General features: G+C 45.8%; 1 protein-coding gene across 1 annotated transcript in view; it reads left to right on the forward strand.

The window, feature by feature from the left end:
- Positions 1-17,201, forward strand: part of LOC129712842 (tyrosine-protein phosphatase non-receptor type 13-like) — a 212,237-nt gene that overhangs the window by 54,408 nt on the left and 140,628 nt on the right. Inside the window, exons 7-10 of the mRNA XM_055661561.1 lie at positions 863-1,252; positions 10,895-10,973; positions 13,939-14,104; positions 14,928-15,005. Of these exons, the coding sequence (XP_055517536.1) occupies positions 863-1,252; positions 10,895-10,973; positions 13,939-14,104; positions 14,928-15,005 (713 nt within the window). The remainder of the gene's footprint in view (positions 1-862; positions 1,253-10,894; positions 10,974-13,938; positions 14,105-14,927; positions 15,006-17,201) is intronic.

Here is a 17,201-nt window from a genome sequence, read left to right on the forward strand (position 1 = left end):
CGGTAGAGCTGCTGCCTTACAGCGCTCCCAGCGCCAGAGTCCCGGATCCGATCCCGACTATGGGTACTTGCCCGTGTAGGAAGGAACTGCAGATGCTGGTTTAAACCGAAGGTAGACACAAAAAGCTGGAGTAACTCGATGGGACAGGCAGCACCTCTGGAGAGAAGGAATGGGTGACATTTCGGGTCTGAAGAAGGGTCTCGACCCTTAAAGTCACCCATTCCTTTTCTCCAGAGATGCTGCCTGTCCCGCTGAGTTATTACAGCTTTTTGTGCCTACCCATATCCCTTGATTCCACTAGCCCTTAGAGCTCCATCTAACTCTCTCTTAAATCCATCCAGTGATTTGGCCTCCACTGCCCTCTGTGGCAGGGAATTCCACAAATTCACAACTCTCTGGGTGAAAATGGTTTTTTATCACCTCAGTCTTTAATGGCCTCCCCTTTATTCTAAGACTGTGGCCCCCTGGTTCTGGACTCGCCCAACATTGGGAACATTTGTTCCTGCATCTAGCTTGTCCAGTCCTTTTATAATGTTATATGTTTCTATAAGATGCCCCTCATCCTTCTAAGCTCTAATGAATACAAGCCTAGTCTCTTCAATCTTGTGAGATGGCAATTGCATTTGGTCATAGAGTCATACAGAGTCATACAGCATGGAAACAGGCCCTTTGGTCCAACTTGCCCACACTGGCCGACATGTCCCTTCTACACTAGTCCCACTTGCCTGCATTTGGCCCATATTCCTCTAAACCTGTCCTTTCCATGTGCCTGTCTAAATGAAGTCTAATTATCAATTCAGAGTGAGGTGCTGCTCTACTTCACAGAAACTTTGAGGTTGATGTGACCATTTTCTTTTTGCAGAGGAGGACAGATTTCCTCAGAGGGCTGAGGCGGGGCTTGACTTGAGGTTGTCCAGCGGATCCCTGAGTGAACTGAACTCCCTCCATTCAGGGCCCATCACCAAGAGCTTCAGCCAAGACCACATCCTTCAGAACTACGGTGCCAAATCTTCCACTACTGCCCCAGACACGAACGGAAGTGGCGCCATTTCCAAACCCCTCATGGGAGTTTCTTCTTACCTGTCTAAATCTAAGGAGTTTCTCAATGGCCGACCGCAGCAGGCAGATCTGGGAGACAAGGGGATGCATAGTTCTTCCGAAGCTTGCATCACTTCTGCATTGGATGCCTATGCAAGAGCCAAGGAGAGGCAAGGAAGGTGGCAGAGATCGGAGCATGCAGGCCCAGTGGAGGGTAAGTGGAAGGGAAGCTATTCCCTGCAAATTCTGACTCCCCTCCTGCTATAAGTGTATATAGAAACATGTACAAGTAATGGGGCCAGAGCTACAGTGGGTATGTGTCACCCTTAACATCAACAAGCTTGGGTGAGAGGGGAGGAGCAATAGAGCCAGGCTCTCAATTGTCATCTGGTTACCTCCACACTGTGGTGGTATGATGATGGTCCACAGCATCTATGGCAGTAATTCTACCGCTGCGCCACAATGCCGCTGTTCCAAACTGCATTTCGTTGTCTCTGTACTGTACACTGACAATGACAATTAAAATTGAATCTGAATCTGAATCAAAGCTCTGACAAAACCACGTGCTTTATCTGAAGGCAGCAAAATTCAATTCACTGGATGAATTTAAAATAGAGTTAGATAGAGCCATAAGTGGCTGTCCCACTGCGGCAACCTAATCCACGAGTTCTGGCGAGTTTGCCCTCAACTCTTACTCGCAGCATGGTCGACACGAGTCCCTCGGAGGTCTTTGTAACTCTCCTTCATGCTCGAGAGTGGTCCCCGCATACTCGAGGCCTCAGCTAGGTTGCGGTGTATTTTTCAACATGCTGAAAAATGCCCGCGAGTAATCAAGGAGATTATCCAGATTCCTCACCATTGACTCCATCCACACTTCACTGTGCCCCAGCCAACATTATCAAAGACATCCCAACACGGCAGTCATTCTTCCGCTTCCATCCAATTCCGCGGTTAATAGATACAGAAACTTCGTTGTCTCTACTGTACACTGACCAGACTTAGGAATCAGAATTTCTTTCCCTCTCTGACTTATCAGTGCTTTATCTGAATGGTCCTTCAATATAAATTCATATAACCATATAACAATTACAGCACGGAAACAGCTGCCATCTGCGACCCTAATCCAGTCTGGCGAGTTTGCCGAACACTCTTAATCGCCCCATGGTCGACACGAGTCCCTCGGAGGTCTTTGTAACTCTCCTCAGACCGAGAGTGGTCCCCGCATTCCCTTCCTCAGCCAGGTTGCGGTGTAACTTTCCAATTTATTTTTAAATGATAAAAACGTAATCAAGCCTCCACCACCTTCACTGGACTCCTCATTCCACACAGTGCCCCACTCTCTGAGTAAAGAAGTTCCCCCACGGGTGTTACCCTTCCAACTCTCAGTCCCTTAATAGATACAGATGTCATGCCCACCAGACTTGTTTGAATTTCTTCCCTCTCTCTCAGTGGGAAAAGGTCCTTTTCCATATGCTAGGGTATCGTCCAAATCACCTCTACCCCATTGCAGACATTAGACTTTGGCGGTGGAACTGATGCACTACAATGCTGAGAACTATATTCTGCACTCTGTATCTTCCCATTTGCTCAACCTATTGTACTTGAGTTTGGCGTGATACTATTTATGTACAGTATTATCTGATTTGAATGCTCAGTATCCTATGCAGAACTTTTCGCTGTACCTCAGTACCGTTAGTGTCTGGAGCAGTAGTGGAAATAATAAACCTGAACCTCGGGCAATCCATTAATGGAGATACAGTAACATTCTAACTAAGCAATTTCATAATGTTTAGAAAACTGCAGATGCTGGTTTACACCGAAGAAAGGCACAAAGTGCTGGAGTAACTCAGTGGGACAGACAGCATCTCTGGAGAGAAGGAATGGACGTTCTGGGTCGAGACCCATCCTCAGACTCTGAAAGAAATGTTGTGACCCATATGATCGCCCATTCCTTCTCTCCAGAGATGCTGCCTGTCCCGCTGAGTTACTCCAGCATTTTGTGTCGGTTTTTAATGCCTTAATGTTGCTGTCTCTTTCATGAAGATCATTAGTATCCAGCAAAGACTTTGTTTTGCAAGAATAAATCTAAGCAGGGAACATGTTGATTGCTGCAGGAAGAGTAGTTGCTCTTGCTTTAACCGTTGCATTAGGAATTATTAACAAGTGCTGAATAAACCTATATAGCTTGGATCATTACCCTTGCAATGATTACACTCTTTGTTCCCTGGAATGGTCCTTAATCTCTTTCAGGATGTTTCAGTTTGATTAAAAGTTAGTGGGCTGCAGTCAGTGAAAAAGGGGAAACATTCTTCAGTGGAGGTAATCTATCCTGACAAATACTGGCGTTCAGTGGGATGAGCAATGTGCTGGGAGACATTTGCTTGAATTATAATCAACAGGGCCCCAGTTTTGGCATAGAAAGGTTAGCCTATGCTGATCAGTCAGTCTGTCAGTCAGTCCAATGTTTACGTCAGACTAGTGCAGAAAGAGAGTGACCAATAAGCCAAGAATTCAGCCATTCATTCAGAGTCATTCAGAGAGCTTTATTGCGGGCTGTTATAACTGCGGGTGGCCACAAAATGCTGGAGTAACTCAGCTGGACAGGCAGCATCTCTGGAGGAAAAGAATGGGCGACGTTTTGGGTCGAGACCCTTCTTCAGACTGATCGGTGTTTCTGGTTGAGACACTTCTTCAAACTGACTAACATTTCATCAGGGGCAACATAATGGCGCAGCCTTAAAGCGCCAGAGACCCGGGTTCGATCCTGACAACGGGTGCTGCCTGTATGGTTTTCTCCCAGATCTTCGGTTTCCTCCCACACTCGAAAGACGTACAGGTTTGTAGGTTAATTGGCTTGGTATAAATGTAAATTACCCCTGCTGTGTGTGGGATAGTGTTAGTGTGCGGGGATTGCGGGTCGGCGAGGATTCGGTGGACCAAACGGCCTGTTTCTGCGCTGTGTCTCTAAACTAAACTAAACAAACATAATCATTAACTCCTGCCCACTGCTCATTATATTATCATTAATAAATTTATAAAGCTCTCATGCTCATAGAAGTGTTGAGGAGATTAATCCTTGAATCTTTTCTAAGCAACTTTCTTAAACAGTCAATAAAAAGCAAAATAACTATTATTCATTTTAGTGCAGTTTAGTTTATTGTCACGTGTACCGAGGTACTCAGCAGAAAGACAATATATGATTACAATCAATCCATTTACAGTGTATACATACATGATAAGGGGATTACGTTTAGTGCAAGGTAAAACCAGCAAAGTCCGATCGAAGATAGTCTGCGGGTCACCAGAGAGGTAGATAGTAATTCAGCACTCGCTCTGGTTGTGGTAGGATGATTCAGTTGCCTGATAACAGCTGAGAAGAAACTGTCCCTGAATCTGGAGGTGTGCGTTTTCACACTTCTGTACCTTTTGCCTGATGGGAAAGGGGAGAAGAGGGAGTGGCCAGGGTGCGACTTGTCCTCGATTCTACTGCTGGCCTTGCCGAGGCAGCGTGAGGTGTAAATGGAATCAGTGGAAGAGAGGTTGGTTTGTGTGATGTCTTGGGCTGTGTCCACAATTTGCTACAATTTCTTGCAGTCCTGGATGGAGCTGTTCCCAAACCAAGCTGATGAAATACTTTCTATGGTGCATCTGTAGAAGTTGGTGAGAGTTGTGGGGGACATGCCAAACTTCTGAAGCCTTCTAAGGAAGTAGAGGCGTTGTTGTGCTTTCTTGGTCGTTGCTTCAGTATGGGTGGTCCAGGAGAAGTTGTTGGTAATATTGACTCCGAGGAACTTGAAGTTTACGACCATCTCTACTTCGACACCGCTAATGCAAACTGGGTTATGTGCTAATTTTCAACAGTTACATTGGGAAAAAAAATGCAATTCCTTTATTAAGAAAATGAGACAGAAAACGGATAATCACCAGGCATTTAGTTTAACATCCGGCAGACAAACTATTACTAAAGGTATTTTAACAAGACATATCGAAAAATCCAAGACAATCCGGTAGGATAACGTAATATTGTGAAATTAAATTATGTTGGAATAATCTATTGTGTTCTTTGAAGAGAAAAGATGTCCTGTAGATAGATGAAGGATAACCAGTGGACAAGCTAAACTTAGATTTGGGGATCACATTTGATATGGTATTGTATCTCATAATTTCTCTGTCCATTTTCCACCCAGATTAACACATCAAATTCATCATTCCTCAGACCTCGTGCATTGTCAATTTTGTAGTCCTTTGATCATTTTGGTTGAGGCATGTTAGTTGCTTTTCCAATTCACCCATTCCTATGAGCCTTGGCACCCTTACTAATCAAGAATCAATTAATCTCTGCCTTAAAATTCACCATCGACTTGGTCTCCACAGCCGTCCGTGGCAAGGAATGTCACAGATTCACCACCCTCTGAATAATGTTACAGTGAACAGAGCAGGTACACATCTCTCCCAGCGGCTGTGTCCAATGTGAAATGAAATGACTGGTTAACAGCTGCGACCCTGTAATCTGAAAAGCATTTTGCCAGGGAATGAACTTGCAGCATCTCTGCTCAAGACGAACACCGCAGCTTAATCTATCCACATGTCTCCTTTAACGTCAATTTTCCAATCGCTGTGTTCAAGCAATAAACACAGCAACTTATCCGGGTGCCTGGTGCACAAGCTTAACTGGTCAGTACTGTGCTGAGCATGAGACGACTGCAGATTCTCACAGTCTGCTGATTCCGATTCGGAATCAGCAGACTGTGAGAGTCGGCAGTCATCCACTCCAGGCACTGGCAATGCTGTGGAAGTGCTTCACCATCAGGGATGATTTTGGATGGAGCATTTATAGGAATTTTGCTGCTCCAACTGGCCATGAAGATTCCAACGCGTTTATTTTGTTGGCCTTGGAGTGCACGCAATAGCTGCCAAATTGTCTGCAAAAGAGTGTCGACATTTCAGAAAGTATTATGTTGCGAACCATACACTGGGAAGCAAAGATCCTATGGCGGAGCAAGATAGACCACTCCTGCTAAATGCAATGGGCTGACGTGTAGTACGCAACGGAACGGAACGTGGGCCTTTTTTTCATCCATTTCCGTAACCGGACTCGACCCAACCAGACTCGCAGTGTAATCAACGTTGCGGGGGAACAGTTTGTGTTAATAAATTAAAATTCTGAAAATGAGGAGAAGATTTTTACCAAATTATTTTTACGAGCTCGTGTCCGTAACCGGCTTCCGTCTCCGCACTATTATACTACGGGAGCTTTGGTGCGGAGACGGAAGCCGGTTACGGAAATGGAGCCGAAAATTACCCATGAATCTGCCCATGACCGTACTACGTCTTTTTCGTCGAGTGGACCATCTTGCTCGCTATAGGATCTTTGCTGGGAAGGCCCTTCAGGAATGTTGGGGGTGTTTAAACAAAGAGATCAGGAGGGCAAAGAAGGATATCACTGGCATGCAGCAGTAAAGAAACCTCCCACTCTTGTAAGTACATTAAGGGCAAGAGGATGTGTGTGGGAAGGAACTGCAAATGCTGGTTTACACCAAAGATAGACACAAAATGCTGGAGTAACTCAGCGGGATAGGCAGCATCTCTGGATAGAAGAAATGGGTGATGTTTTGGCTCAAGACTTCAGATTCTCAGACTACAGCACCAGAGACCCGGGTTCGATCCTGACTATGGGTGCTGTCTCTACGCCATTTGTACATTCTCCGGTAACCTGCATTGGTTTTCTCTGGGGATCTCTGGTTTCCTCCCACACTCCAAAGACGTACAGGTTTGGAGGCTAATTGACTTGGTATAATTGTAAATTGTCCCTAGTGTGTAGGATAGTGTTAATGTTCGGGAATCGCTGGTCGACGTGGACTCGGTGGGCTGAAGGGCCAGTTTCTAAACTAAACTAAAAGGACATCAGGGATATGTCAAGTAATTACCGGGCTTGTGAGTCTCCAAGGAATAGAGTCCCAGCCTACTCAACGTCTCCCAATAGCTCAGACTTTTGAGTCCTGGCAAAATCCTCGTTAACCTTCTCTGTACCCTTTCAAGCTCGACAAAATCATTCCTATAACATGGTGCCCAGAACTGAACACAAGACTCTAAATGCGGACCAACATCTTGCATAACTGCAACATGACCTCCCAACTTCTATACTCAATACTCTGAATGATGAAGGCCAATGTGCCAAAAGCCTTTTTGACCCCCCTATCTACCTGCGACTCCACCTGCAAGGAACCATGTACCTGTATTCCTAGATCCCTCTGCTCGACAACACTACCCAAAGCCCTACCATGCACTGAGTCGGTCCTGCCCATGTTAGATTTCCCAAAATGCAAAACCGTACATTTCTCTGTATTAAACTCCATCAACCATTCCTCAGCCCATCACGATCCGGGCTGCAATATCTCACAACCATCCTCACTGTCTGCAATACCACCTACTTTTGCATCAACTGCAAACTTCCTAATCATGCGATGCACGTTCCAATTCAAATTTTTAATATATAATTATAATTTGTCCTTAGTGTGTGCGGGCCAGTGTTAGTGTGCGGGGATCACTTCTTCCTTCCTCGTGTCCGGCCATCATCTATATCACGTCTATCCGGTCGGTCAGTGACGGTTGACGGTCAGTGGTTGCAGAATTGGCTACTTCAGTCAGTCACTGTGGTACGGTTCCTGTCGTCAGCATTGCCCGGTATGCCTCACGTGGAGGCTTCTGCTTGCATCCCGCGGGGATCGCTGGTCGGTGTGGACTCGGTGGGCCGAAGGGCCACTGTATCTCTATATTAGTAAGATCTCTCGTACCATAGGGAAGCAGTCAGTCTGGGCCAATATCCACTGGAGTCAATGCACGGTTATTTAGAAAGGTCACATGAGTTGATGATTGGTACAGCCTGCATCTTCAAGGGCCAGCCTGTTTACTTATTTCCATGTGACCTAGGTATGTGCCAGCTCTCGGAGCAATCCTCTTCCCTCATTACTTTTCAAAATAACTTGTTCTCTCCACATTTCCATCAGTTACACCAGGGGTAATTTGCACAGGCCAACTAAACCTGCCGATCCACACGTTTTTCGGATGCAGGAGGGAACTAGAGCACCTGGAGGAAACCCATAGGGGGAAGATGTAAACTCCACACTGACCACACAGGTCAGGATTGAGCCAAGGTCATTGATACTGTGAAATAGCGGCTCCACTAACCATATCACAGCGCCGTCCCATTCTCATCCTGTTCCTTCCGTTGGAAGTCGCAGAGAGAGAGAGAGAGAGGCAGTTCTAAGATTTCAGTCTTTATGGCTGTCCCCTGGTGACTGTTACTGTATTAGGAATGTTGTGAGCAGATGGTTTAAAATTAGCAGAGCAGTTAGTTCATTATTCATAGAGCCTCGAGACTCGGAGCTTTCGAATAGATGCATCGTTGTTGGAGGTTGAGATGCTGATGTGAAAGTCACTGTGTATGTTAGGCAAAGGTCTATGATCCATTGACTTGAAATTCAGACCTCTAACGTAAATTAATTCAGGCTCAAAGACTCAGACAGAGATGAGGAGACTAAAGGCACTGATTTCCATTGATTGTGAAGAACACTTTACTGGCCATTCTTCATTCAATAAGAGATTGGTTTCAAGGAAGGAACTGCAGATGCTGGTTTAAACCGAAGATAGACACAAAATGCTGGAGTAACTCAGCGGGGCAGGCAGCGTCTCTGGAGAAAAGGAATAGGCGACGTTTCGAGTCGAGACCCTTGTTTGTCAGGTTCTTAAGTCCCTGTCCCACTTTCCTGAGTTACCACGAATTCTACCGATTTTCCCCGTTGATTCAAACTTGGAGAATTACGGTAATAGCCAGCTGTAGGTACACGGGGCTATTTTTTTACTCGTGGACATTTTTCAACATGCTGAAAAATGTCCCGACTTACCTGGTGCCCCGAGTACCTACGGCTGGCATTACGAGCTGCTACGAAATATCTACGGACTCGCTACGGCCTCCTACGGACATTCCCCGAGTTTGATTCAAGACTACATTAGACTACATGAGGAATTGGATAATAGTCTGCAGATGCTGGAAATCTGAAACAAAATAAGAAACGCTGTAGGTGCTTATTAGTGAGGAGAGAAACAAAATCAACATTTTGGACCAAGGTCTCCTCATCAAAACTTAGAAAACCACACCAACCCAGTCCCAGGACAATGGTCACTTCAGGCTAAGATACGAGCGTAATGGCCATGTCCCATGATGCGAGTTCATTCCAAGAGCTCTCCCGAGTTTAAAGAAAATCAAACTCGTGGTAAGTACGGAGAATGAACGTAGGGGTACGTCGGAGCTCGGGGACGTCTCTTAGCGGCTCGTAACGCTAACGGCAGGTACTCAGGAAGACTAGCTAACGGGAGGTAAGCTCGGGAAGACTGGTGAAAATGTCCACGAGAGCCCCGAGTACCGACGAGTGGCCATTACCGTAAATCTCAGAGTTCGAATCAGGGCAAACTCGGGAGAGCTCTTGGAATGAACTCGTACCGTGGGACAGGGGTTTAAGACATGGGAGTAAATTAGGCCATTGGTCCCATTGAATCTCCTCTGCCATTCAGTCATGGCTGATCTATTCCCACCCATTCTCCTGCCTTCTCTTTATAACCATTGATGCCTTTACTAATTAAAAACCTATCAATCTCCATTTTAAAAAGACCCACTGGCGGCCACCACCATGGTTTGTGACAATGAATTCCACAGATTCACCACCCTCTGGCTAAAGAAATTCCTCCTCATCTCTATTCTCAAGATAGATGCTTTTTTTCTGAGGCTGTGCCCTGTGGTACTAGAGTCTCCCTCTAAACATTTGTTCCATGTCTATCTAGGCCATTCATGATCCAGTAGGTTTCAATGAGATCCTCCCTTCCATAGCTATCCTCCAGCCATCCTTCTATCAGAACCTCAATCCACTCCCCCAGTAACAGCACATACTCCTCCGACAATTTTGCCATCTCCACCAGGCTCCCACTACTAGCCACATCTTCCCATCTCCACCCCCTTCTGCTTTTCACAGAGACCGTGCCCTCCGCTACTCCCTGGTCAACTTGTCCCTTCCCACCCAAACCACCCCTTCCCCAGGTAACTGAGAGGGAAAGTACTGCCCTCCATACTTATTTAAGGAACAACCAGCATGTATTAACTGCCCACAGATCTCCAAGAGGGTGACAATGTTACTTTCAAAGTCAGTGAATATCATGAGAAACTGTTGGAAGTTTATTCTCAAGCTACGGTGACAGTTCCCATTTTTTGCCTGTGGTATTAGGTCTTAGGGAAAAGGAGTAGAATGAGGCCATTCGGCCCATCAAGTCTACTCCGCCATTCAATCATGGCTGATCTATCTCTCCCTCCTAATGTTACAAAGGTATGGTCTTCAACACTGTTCCAGAAGTCCTTTTACTGCGCAACTTTGACACAGTCCTTGATCAAGAGAAACAAACCAGTGGCTTAAGCAGAAAGACTATTAGCCTCTCTCATGCTGACTAATGAAAAGATTAAGTGGATTATTCTCAAAGCCACAAGGGATTGCTATTTTTAGCTGTAGTTTAGTGGCTGCTTTACTGAACTGGATGAGGGACAAGCAAAAACACTTTGCAGGAAGGGTAAAGGCTCCTTCAAGGTGCAGCGATAGAAGCCATGCTTGCAGTGGGGCGAGAGCCCAGTCTCCATCGCGAGCGGCAGCATTGAAATGTGTCCCAGTAGTTCCCCAAGTGTGGCACTGCCCTGGGTCAGACGGCCTTCTTTCAAGCCAGAAGGGTTTCATCAGCGTGAAGAAACAGCCATGCCCTACTTGCTGTTACCAGAGAGCATTGTGACTCTGTGAGTAATTGGATTTTGTGTTTTCAGGAAGCTGGCATCGGCAGGAAGAGTGGAGAACGCAAAACAGGAATTCGATAGCAAGCCGTTACCGACACCTCACCGACAGGTATGCCATGTACAGCAGTGAACAAGTGTCAATCATTTCACCCTCACGTTCTAAAACTGTGGCAACAGCTTTATATATATATTTATGTGAGAACTTCCTTTCCTGAAGATTGAAAACACGACCTTGCACTAAACATTATTCACATTATCCCATATCCTGTTTCTTGGGCGGCACGGTGCCACAGCGGTAGAGCTACTATACGCCAGAGGTCCAGGTTCGATCCTGACCACAGTTGCTGTCTATACGGAGTTTGTACGTTCTCCCCGTGACCTGCACGGGTTTTCCCTGAGATCTTCGGTTTCCTCCTACACTCCAAAGACGTACAGGATTGTAGGTTAATTGTCTCGGTGCAAATGTAAATGGGGGTGCTCGAAAATCAAGAGAATTTTAGAAGTGTTCTTTCATCGAAGCAAATCCTGCATTTCAATACTCCAACCCGCAGGAGAATGGGGTTAGGAGGGAGAGATAGATCAGCCATAATTGAATGGTGGGGTAGACTTGATGGGCCAAATGGCCTAATTCTACTCCTATTCCTTTTTGACCTTATGACCTTACAAACCTGTACAAACTGTGAGCGTGGGAGGAAACTGGAGCATCCGGAGAAAACTCGCGCAGTCACAGGGAGAACGTGCAAACTCCATACAGACAGCACCCATAGTCAGGATCGATCCTGGGTCTCTGGCGCGGTGAGGCAGTAGCTCTACCGCTGCACGGCCGTGCCACCCCTATATGCTTGCATTATAGAACAGAGATCAGTGAATAGTACAGCACAAGATCAGGCCCTTCAGCCCACAATGTCTGTACCAAACACGATGCCAAGCCCGTCTGTTACCTGCCTGCACAGAATCCACATCCCTCCAGATCAGCCTCTGATTTTTCTGCTTTGGTTCCTTGAGCAGCCCTGATATCCAACGCTGCATCATTGGCAGCTGATGCCTTCCCTTGTCCAGCTCCTAAATTCTGTAATTCTCTGCTTAAATATCACCACTTCCATTAAGGCATTTAATTAACTCTCCAAATATTTCATCAGGCTTCGCTGTTAAATCTTGTCTGAATACACTTGCGTGAAACACCTTATCTTGTTACGTTAAAGATTTTACTCACGTTATCACTATTTTAGACCGCAGACAAAGTAATTAATACGTTCATTCTCTTGATTAATTTTAGTAATCCGCATTGAACTTCAGTTCATTCTGGGATTTAGGTTACTTGTTCTAATTTACACAAGGATTTTGTCAGTATTTTATTAATGTGACAGAATGTCATTTTATTTAAGTTGTCGCATGCAGACAGAAGTTGGTCTCATTATGGAAACTTGAACATATAATCTAGGCTTTCCCTCCCAGTGCAGTGTCTAGGCAACGTACTGTTGAAAAGGCTGTCAGCTGGGACAAATGTTAAGCCATCAGCTGCTTATAAAGGGATTCATAGCCCTATTTTAAAGGTGAGGACAGTGGGGTGGCAGGTAGATCTTTTTGACTTTTTGGCAGGTAGATCAGTTGCCTTTTCAGCTCCAGTGAGCCTTGTTCAATCTTGAGCTATAAGGGTGTCAGGGGTTATGGGGAGAAGGCAGGAGAATGGGGTTGGGAGGGAGAGATAGATCAGCCATGATTGAATGGCGGAGTCAACTTGTTGGGCCGAATGGCCTAATTCTGCTCCTGCAATTTATGAACTTACGAACTTGACCTCCGGAGCTTTCTGTGTGGAGTCTGCACATTCTCCCTTTGATCGTGTGGGTTTCCTCCGGGTGCTCTGGTTTCTTCCCATATTCCAAAGACGTACGGGCCGGTAGGCGAATTAGCCACTGCATATTGAGTGTATAAGTGAGTGGTAGAATCTGGCAGAAGTTGGAATATGGGGAAAATAGTGGTCAGTGAACCGACAGGAGCAACATGACACAATGGGCTGATTATGGCCTCTTGTGCAATAAGGAAGTATGTTAAATATAAAATGTCGGCATAAAAAGAGAAAGTGTTGGATATAACCAGCACATTGTGCATCCTCTGTGAAGAAACACACTTAACGTCAGGTAGACACAAAAACTTGGAGTAACTCAGGCAACATCTCTGGAGAGGAGGAATGGGTGACGTTTTGGGTCGAGACCCTTCTTCAGACCCGAAACGCCGCCCATTCCTTCTCTCCAGAGATGCTGCCTGTCCTGCTGAGTTACTCCAGCATTTTGTGTCTACGGTTTAAACCAGCATCTGCAGTTCCTTCCTACACTTGAGGCCAGATCATTGAGTTCCCTCATGACTTGAAATGGCACCATTTTTCTCTCTCTACAGATTATGTCTCTGATGCCTCAATTTTCAAAATTTGCAAATATGCATATTCCATTAGACTTTGCTTTTGAATTTGCAATGTTTTGAGCGACCCATTGCATAACCACATTTGTGTATTCACTGCATCACTGTGTCCATATTATGCATTCCATGCCATCCAGAGGTGACTACATTACAAAAACCATATCACTAGTTGGAAAGCACTTTGGGTTTACATCAAAAGTAATACATCAATGCAGCATTATATTAATTTACAAAAGGCAAGAATCATCTTGATTTGGGTTATGCGAGTTACTGAAGAGGCAATTCATGAATTAATACAGAATTAATCAGATAGTCTAATCTTCAAGATTCATAACGGTGACAAATCTCTGTTTCTTCTGAGTTTCAAGGTCATTCGTAAAATACATCTTTGTTCTTATTCACACTTTCATGGATAGAATTGTAACACCGGGGCAGTGCTTCACAAGTTCACAAATTATAGGAGTAGAATTAGGTCATTCGGCCCATCGAGTCTACTCCGCCATTCAATCATGTCTGATCTCTGCCTCCAAAATCCCATTTTCCTGCCTTCTCCCCATAATCCTTGACACCCGATCTAATCAAGAATTAAAAAAACTCTTGTAGTGGTAAGTTGATGCTATTGAATGAGTTGGGTGTAACTTGCAGTTTCCATTGTGAAGGTCGTTGAGTACGTTAAGTACCAACTCCAGTGGCATCCACTTGGAGAGTGAACGTGATTACCTACTGAGTGGGGGCACGTACATCCCAGCTGCATTCCTGAACGAGGCAACGAGCTTGCCGCAGAGAGCCGCTTCAGTGCCCTGCTTTTTGCACCAAAAGGGAAAGGTACGATCGCATTTTGCTTTCGCTAGAGTACTGAGAAGAATAAGTCTTCACTCCCATGTCGTTTCATGTCCACAAACCTCTGGGATTCTTGAGAGCATTTAAGATGGGGGTGGATACATTCTGGAAAGATCATTTTGAAGAATTGAGAGCTACGGAGAACTGGTACAGAGACAGAGCTGAGGCTGTGGGCAGATCAACTTCATAGAACATAGAACTACACAGCACAGCAAAGGGCCCTTCAGCCCACAATGTTTGTGCCGAACATGATGCCGGGTTAAGCATAATCTCATCTGCCTGTACATGATCCATATCCCTCGACTCGCTGGAGTTTAGAAGGATGAGGGGGCACCTCATTGAAACGTACAGAATAACGAGAGTAGGGGAATCAAGAATCAGAGGACATAGGTTTAAGGTGAGAGGGGAAATGTTTAATAGGAACCTGAGGGGCAACTTTTTCACACAAGGGTTGGTGGGTGTATGGAATGAGCAGCCAGAAGAGATAGTTGAGGCAGGGACTATAACAACATTTAAAAGACATTTGGACAAGTACACAGATAGGAAATGTTTATAGGGATATGGGCTATACACAGGATGGTGGGACTAGCGTAGGTAAGACATCTTGGTCAGCATGGGCAAGTTGGGCCGAAGGGCCTGTTTTCCATGCTGTATGACTATGATCAAGACCCTCTATGGGGCGGAAAAAGCAGGGTGATATTAGCTGGTGCATTCTTTTGAAGGGATAGCATTGGCACGATGGGCTGACCGGCCTCCATGTACTGTATATGTGTGATGACTCTATGGTTCTGTTTCGTGTTCTCTGCAGCAGCGATATTCTGGGCCAGAGTTTATTCGGATGGCTGGAGGTCCCACGATGGCACTGGATCTGCCCGGCTCCATTGTGGTGAGGAACCTAATCTCCTGTGTGACGTCCACAGCAGAGGCTTCACCTTCGTTCCCCTCCACCCCCGCCTCAATGAGTTCCGGGTCCACCACGATGTAAAGCTTTCCTTCTTCTAAGGGAAGGAGTCTTCACCACCCAGCGGGGGCCCCTTCTCCTGTTTCCACCAGTCCCGCTCCTCTTGGACTCCCCAAAGCGGCCTTCTACCCTCTCTAGACCACTATATTTCTAACATCAACTGTCTCAACTCTTCCATCTTCCACTCCCCTTACCTACTCTAACCTCGCCCCAGAGTCCGAAGAAGGATCTCGTCCCGAAACGTCATCTATTCCTTCTATCCAGTGAAGCTGCCTGTCCCACTGAGTTACTCCAGCATTTTGGGTCTATCTCCAGAGTGACCATTTAAGTCACGTAAACTATGCTGACGGACAGGAAGGCGGCGTAGTGAAGCAGCAGCCCAGAGCAAATCCCCTGTCACTCGTCTGAATTCCACATTCTGCAGAGTAGCTCGGGCAGCACGGTGGCGCAGCGGTACGGTTGCTTGTTTACAGCGCTTGCAGCACCTGTGACCGGGGTTCGATCCTGACCGCGGGTGTTGTCTGTCCGTTCGGGGTTTGTACGTTCTTCCCGTAACCGCTTGGGTTTTCTCCGAGATCATCGATTTCCTCCCACACTCCAAACATGTTCAGGTTTGGAGGTCAATTGGCTTTGTATAAAAGTGTGTGCAGGATAGTGTTAATGTGCGGGGATCGCTTGTCGGCGTGGAAGGGCCTGTTTCCGCGCTGTATCCCTAAACTAAACTAAACTATACTAGCGAGTGCCCTCTTTGTGCAAGTCCTTAGCCCCCATTCACCAGGCTATTGGCATTGGTTAGACATGGGTTGGGAAGTTTAGTTTAGTTTAGTTTATTGTCAAGTATACACTGAACAGCGTTTTTGTTGTGTTCTATTCAGTCAGGGGAAAGACTATAACTGATTACAATCAAGCCGTCCACAGTGTACAGACACAGAATAAAGGGAACCGTTTAATGCAAGATAAAGTCCAGTAAAGTCTGATTAATGAAATTCTGTTGGGTCTCCAACGAGGTCGATGGTAGGTCAAGGCTGCTGGCTCGAAGGGCCAAATGGCCTCCCCCTGCACCTATTTTCTATGTTTCTAATAGGCAATACTGTATGGAAGAGCTCATATTTTTTCACACAGAGAGTGGTGAATCTCTGGAACTCTCTGCCACAGAAGGTAGTTGAGGCCAGTTCATTGGCTATATTTAAGAGGGAGTTAGATGTGGTCCTTGTGGCTAAAGGGATCAGGGGGTATGGAGAGAAGGCAGGTACAGGATACTGAGTTGGATGATCAGCCATGATCATATTGAATGGCAGTGCAGGCTCGAAGGGCCAAATGGCTTACTCCTGCACCTATTTTCTATGTTTCTATGTCTATGTTTCTACTATCTACCTCACAAATGACCCTCGAACTATCCTTGATCAGACTTTGCTGGCTTTACCTTGCACAAATCTAATCATCAGCATCCTAGATACAGCCACTGACTAGGAACTGAATGAAACCAGACATACAAACACATCCCTGACAAAGTTAGGTTAGATTTAGCCATAGAATTGCTGAATTGCTAAATTGGTTTAAAAAAATAAGTGTAATTTTCTGGACCATTATTAATGATTTCAATCAGAGTGGGTGCGTGCTGTGATTACATAGAAACATAGAAAATAGGTGCAGGAGTAGGCCATTCGGCCCTTCAAGCCTGCACCGCCATTCAATATGATCATGGCTGATCATCCAACTCAGTATCCTGTACCTGCCTTCTCTCCATACCCCCTGATCGCTTTAGCCACAAGGGCCACATTAGGCTGACGCTTGACAGGCTGATATGTTCTGTGAGTCATGATGGCTTGAGGTGATCAGTCCACAATCAGGTAACGGTTGCGCAGCGGTAGAGTTGCTGCCTTACAGCGCCAGAGACCCGGGTACCATCCTGACTATGATTACTGTCTATGTTTGTACGTTCTCCCCGTGACCTGCGTGGGTTTTCCCCAGGTGCTCCACTTTCCTCCCACACTCCAAAGACTAAAAGCCCTGTCCTACGGTACGAGTTCATTCCAAGAGCTCTCCCGATTTTGCCCTGATTCGAACTCGGACATTTACGGTAATGGTACTCGGGGCTCTCATGAACATTTTTCAACATGT

This window comes from Leucoraja erinacea, chromosome 34 (assembly GCF_028641065.1).
Source record: "Leucoraja erinacea ecotype New England chromosome 34, Leri_hhj_1, whole genome shotgun sequence".
NCBI classification, from domain to species: domain Eukaryota; kingdom Metazoa; phylum Chordata; class Chondrichthyes; order Rajiformes; family Rajidae; genus Leucoraja; species Leucoraja erinaceus.